The sequence below is a fragment of the Dipodomys ordii genome, unplaced genomic scaffold, assembly GCF_000151885.1.
Source record: "Dipodomys ordii isolate 6190 unplaced genomic scaffold, Dord_2.0 Scaffold67, whole genome shotgun sequence".
Taxonomy (NCBI): domain Eukaryota; kingdom Metazoa; phylum Chordata; class Mammalia; order Rodentia; family Heteromyidae; genus Dipodomys; species Dipodomys ordii.
In genome coordinates this window covers 1,989,022-1,994,704 of record NW_012267283.1, presented here as the reverse complement: position 1 = coordinate 1,994,704, position 5,683 = coordinate 1,989,022, and the positions used below count along the sequence as shown (strand labels likewise).

Sequence of the window (5,683 nt, the reverse complement as noted above, 5' to 3'; positions counted from 1 at the left end):
TAGGGAGTAGGTGTTCTGCTGCGATGGATTAGGTGTTCTGTACCCTTCCTTCTGCCCCATGAATGGCATACAAGGCTCCTTAGCAGTGTCTTTTTTTATATAAGCACAGAAGGATGGCACTGATCAGACAGTACTCTTTCATTCTGAATGGATGGTGAGCCCTCTGACTAGGGGCAGGGTCTCGTATTCTGGAAGACAAAATCCTGTTCCCACTGTGAACTTCATGGCTGACAGTTGTGTCCATCCTTTCTCCCTAGCTCTGGTATGGCTCTGTCTTTCTGATTTGTTTTTCATGAGCCCACAGATGGCCTCAAGGCTGAGACATCTTGCTAAGTCCAGAGCTTTAGACAGGGCCATATAAGCCCAAGTTTCGGGCAGCCTGGGAGATTCGGGGTGTTTTCCTCTGAGGAAATGGGTAGTGAGCTGGTTTGCCAGACCTGTGGGAGTTCATTGTAAAAGGTGGGTACTGGATACTGGTTGTTAAGGTGGATTCCATTGCCTTTGTTTGGGTAGTAACCACATGACATTGACACTGAGCTGCCTCGGGCTGGGTCTTCTGATTATTTTCGCACCAGTGTGGGTCTCCCTTAGAAGGGAGGCTTTGATTAGATGCTGCAAGTTGATCATTTGCCATGAACTGATGACTAGCTTCCTGGTGGCAGGTTTGGACCACACGATGCATCTCTAGATGTGTGTGCCACAGTGACTCAGGTGCCTGAAGACCACTTCCCTCAGTTTCTTCTGGCTTCCCTTCCAGCCCCAGCTCAGGCTCTTCCGGGGGCAGTGAGCTCCTTCTCTCCTTGTTAATCCACACAGCACTGATCATGGATTCCGCAGGAGAAGGGCTCCCTCCTGAGAAGAGAAGGTACACACAGTTTCATTACTGAGAGGTAAAGTGGACAGCTATCACTTAGGGCTGTAGAACCATCAGCTGAAGTAAGGCTAGAATGTCAAGGGGACTAAACACGGCATCTGTCCATACACACATGGGCACACACATGGTTTCCTTATGCATCCTCTCTCTCTCTCTCTCTCTTTCTCTCATACACACACACGTAACCACCTCAATATATGCACTTTCACACAATTATTTGTTCTCTCTCTCTCTCTCTATATATATAATATACATATACATACACACACATATATGTACATATGGAGAGAGAGAGAAAGTACTTAATATGTGTCAGGTCTCATGTAACGTATTTAATCCATAAATGAATCTACAACACTGAGACAAAACCTCACAGTTTCATGGATATATCATAGAAGAACAGAAAGAAAATAAGCAAATATATTAAAATTCCCTTCAGGCATGGTGCCTCACACTTGTAATCCTAGTTATACTGGTGGTATAGATGGGAGGATCAAAGTTTGAGACTACCATTGGCAAAATCAGGAAAACCTTATCTTGCTTAGCAAACAAAAGGCCCTGTGTTCAAACCCCAGTACTACCAATAAAAGAAATGAAAAGGAAGTCCAGATTTTAGACAATGGTATGGAAAAACTCAAGCATAATAAAAGGTCAAAAAATGAAGCAAGGGCTAGGATGGTGACTCAGTGATAGAGTACTTGCCTTGCATTCATGAGGCCCTGGGTTCGATTCCTCAGCACCACAAAAGCAGAAAAAGCCAGAAGTGGTGCTTTGGCCCAAGTGATAGAGCGCTAGCCTTGGGCTGAAGAGCTGAGGGACAGCGCCCAGGCCCAGAGTTCAGGCCCCACAACCGGACCAAAAAAAAAAAAAAAACTGAAGCAAGAACGTGAACTTTAAGAAAAATGAGTACTAACATTTGAGACCAGAATGCATGTGCATGTGTACATGAACATGCATGTGCGCGTGTGCGTACACGTACAGACACACATATACACACACACATACACACACAAAGTGCTGTAGTTTGAATCTCAAATGACCCCCTGAGGCCCACGTGTTAATGTTTTGGTCACAAGCTTGTAGTAGTATTTGGAGCTGATAGAAACTTTGGGGAGTAGGGCTCATTGGAAGAAAGAGTCTCCAGTCTCATTCTCTTTCTTTGTTTCCTGGCCACCATGAGGTGACCAACCTCCTTCATCACATTCTTCTGTCTTGACACAGGGTACTATCCCAGACCTAAAACAACCTGGCCTACCACAGACCATGGACTGAAACACTGAAAGCATAAGTTAGCATAAAACATCCTTCCTTTTGAGCTAACTCTCTTTGGTATTTCATCATACCAATGGAAAGCTGGTTAACACACTCACACACATGGATTCATATATACTCACTAAGAGGAAACATTATTCTTAATTTAGGGACTTGGAGTCGGTTTTGTCCTGAGCATCAGATAATGAATTTACCACTCAAGACAGTGGTTCACTGTTATGGTATATTTATTTCCTGCTTCCCTTCACTCTTTTCCTTCTTTCCTTCTTTCTTTTTTTTTTTTTTTGCCGGTCATGGGACTTGAACTCAGGGCCTGAGCACTGTTCCTAAGGTCTTTTGTTCAAGGCAGCTCTTATAGAGAACTAATCATTATCCTTCTAGTCCACATACACTGGGTTTGTTACTGCTTTTCTCTGAACTAGCTTCAAAGTTATGGAGGCAGATGTCTCCCTTCTTTTATTGTATATGCCATCCTGGAGCTTGAACTCAGGGTCTGAGCATCGTCATTGAGTTTTTATGCACAAGACTAGCACTTTACCACTTGAATCACAGCACAATTTTCAGCTTTTTAGTGGTTAATTGGACATGGGCGTCTCATGGGCTTTTCTGCCTGGGCTAACTTTGAACTGTGATCCTCAGCTCTTGGGCTCCTGAGTAGCTAGGATGACAGGTATGAGCTACCAGCTCAGAGGCATTTTTTAAAACCATTCTGTGCAGCAGGGTGTGAAGCTTGTGGGAATGCCTGAGTGGCATTTTCCTGTCCGAAGTAGGCTGGTGAAAAACCTCGGCCCCTCTGAGATGTCAAAATTGCTTGAGGCTTCTGGCACCTCTGACCACAGGAGACTCTGTGGGTAACCAAGTGCAGAAAAACAGTGTGGGCATAGTATTAGAGGAATAAAGTTAGAAGGAAACCCCAGAGCGCAGTTCCAGGAGTCCAAAAGAAACAGAAGAGAGAGAGCAGAGGCAATTCATCTCTGCAAACAGCAGCTGTCCTGTATGTGAGCTCCAGTGGGAAGACTGAAGACAACTTATTTGAAACCACACTCTATTCTTAATGAAACATGCAGGGAAACCTTCACGATGTTCAAAATACTAAAGACTTATTTGAGAATAAGGGAGGAACAGGGCATGATGGGAGAACCTGGGAACTAGAATCCTCCCCCACTGTGAGTCTAGCAGGAAAGGGCTCAGGAAGGATAGACAGAGCTATGGATTCATAGAAGGCCTGCTCAACTGTCAGTCCAGCCTGGGTCCACAGAGAACAGGAGAGAGAGCTAACAGTGGGAGGTACCCAGGGCCTTTGGTCTCAGAGCAGGACCTTCTGTGGGTGTCTCCTCCATGTCTTCGGAATAGCACCCGCTCCATCTCTATACAAGCCAAGAGCACAAGAGTTTTTCTTTTATTATAATATTGGGGACTGAACATAGGGTATCACATGATACTACATGTGATACCCTACATTCACACTTGAACTATATTCCCAGCTCTTTTGTTTTTGACATAGGGTTTTACTACCTCTTACTACCTTTTACTAGGCTCACCCCAAACTGGCAAGCTGCCTGCATCTGCCTCCTGAGTAGCTGGGAATACAGGTATGTACCACCATGCCTAATTGGGACAATGCATACCATGCTTATCTTTTAACTCTAACTTGTAGCTAGACATGGTGGAACACATCTAGAATACTGGCACTTGGGAGAGTGAGGCAGGCAGATCTTAATTTTGAGGCTAGTTGGTGTTAGCAAGCAAGACCCTCTGTTAAAACAAAATAAAAGAGATGAAAGAGAGACAGGGACAGAGAGACAGGGAGAGAGAGAGAGAGAGAGACTGAGACAGAGAGAGATAGAGAGAGAAAGACTTGGTGGTATTATTACACTAGTGACAGGAGAGGAAGCATTGCGTTACTAAGTGTAGGAGAAAGGCAGCAGGAAGGGTTAGGGACGGGGATCGTGAATTCCTGGGGATTATACGGAATAGGAGATGCATTTGAATAATGTTTGGTAAGCATATGAATTTGTGAGTCTGATTTGCAAGCCTGTTAAACCTGATGTTTTCATCAGATGGAGGTGAACGGAATGAATGCTTGCTGAATGACCAACCGAAGAAAGGATAGCGCTTAGGAACTTTCCAGCTTATGTACAGCAGAGATACTCCTAACTGGCTTCTCCAGTTCCCTTCATCTGGATCTGGGTTGGTACCAGTCCAAGTAATGAGAAAGACTCCTCAGCTCTGAGAAGCCCCTTTCATCTCTTCAAAGCCTCCTTTTGGTGGTCTTTTGAGGACCACTTCCTGCCCTGAGTAGGGAGGAGCCTCTACCCCCTGGCTCCCTTCCAACCTGGTACAGCCAAAGATAGATCACAGAAGCCTTTGGAACGAATTACACATGTTTGCACAAGCTCTCTGGGCATGGCTTTGACCTTTCACAGACCGTCCCTTCTCCCATGATCTTCTCTTCTCTATGCTAGGATAAAGACTAGAATTTGACAACCACTTATTTCCTAAGCCCCATGCGCCTGGACTTCCTCTCAGAATGAACTTTGAATCCCCCAAACTGGGGCTTCTTTCGGCCAGGAAGAGTTTGCTTTTCTCTCTGACCCAATCTTCCTGATGGCTGTGGGAGGCTGGGTGAGCCTGGGTGCCTGATGGCTGCCCAGAGCCGTGCTGCAGCCAGTTCCCAGAATGTTGGGAAACATCACACCTTCTTTCTCCAACGCTAATTTCTCTGGTTTGCTGGAAGTGCTTCTGTTAGATCTAGGCAGGAAGTGGAATCCCCATCTCCCCCTGGCCCAGCAGTGGGGCCCAAGCCCAGCTTTCCCGGCTGACCAGTCTAGCAAGATCAGAAGCAGAAAGCCACGAATGCCACCCCTGGCTGGAACACTGGCTGAGGCTCTTTGCATTTGGCCCTGGGACAGACTGAGCAGAACTGTTCCTATCCAGTAATGTTTGTTCTGGTTCTGGTTTTGGCTAGACCAGTAGCAATTCTGCTTTCCCCTATCAGGAGGCTGGCAGACACTCATGTTCTGCCCTCCAGGAAGCTCAGCCATCTGTTCTATGCACAGCTAGTCCCCTCCTTGCCCAGCACCTACCCAGCCGTACCTTTGGGGAGCACCAGGAGGTGGGCCTGGGTCCTCTGCTGCCTCCTCAGGCCTTCATACTGGGCTCGAAGAAACTGGATGCTGACAGAGGGCCCTTGGCCAGGGGCCTGAGTCCCAGAGCTCTCAGCCATGAATGGAGCCCCGAGCTGCCAGAAGTGGGGCAGGGCAGGGCAGGGACAGGCCAACCCCTTCATCCGGGATCCGGGAGAAAAGTAAATGGTGAGGTGTGAGGCAGGGGGAGGGAAGAAAAAGAAGGAAGGAGGGGGAATGCAGTGGGAGGGAGGAGAAATGATGGGGCCAAAAGGAGGGTGGAAAGGAGAAAGGCAGTGTGGAGAGAAGATAGAAAGTTAAGGGGGAAGGGAACTCAAGTACAAGGTCTGGAGTTTAAACCCTAGTAGTGCGGAAGGAAGGAAGGAAGGAAGGAAGGAAGGGAGGGAGGGAG

The 5,683-nt window shown here is 46.9% G+C and overlaps 1 protein-coding gene across 1 annotated transcript; it reads right to left on the bottom strand.

The window, feature by feature from the left end:
* Positions 1-343: 343 nt before the first annotated feature.
* On the bottom strand, positions 344-5,435 carry LOC105990743 (chromosome unknown open reading frame, human C9orf152). The gene is made up of 2 exons (XM_013023227.1): positions 5,243-5,435; positions 344-852 (listed from the first exon to the last, which is right to left on the bottom strand). The coding sequence occupies exons 1-2, from the start codon at positions 5,433-5,435 to the stop codon at positions 344-346; spliced, it is 702 nt and encodes a 233-aa protein (XP_012878681.1).
* Between the last annotated feature and the right edge of the window lie 248 nt (positions 5,436-5,683).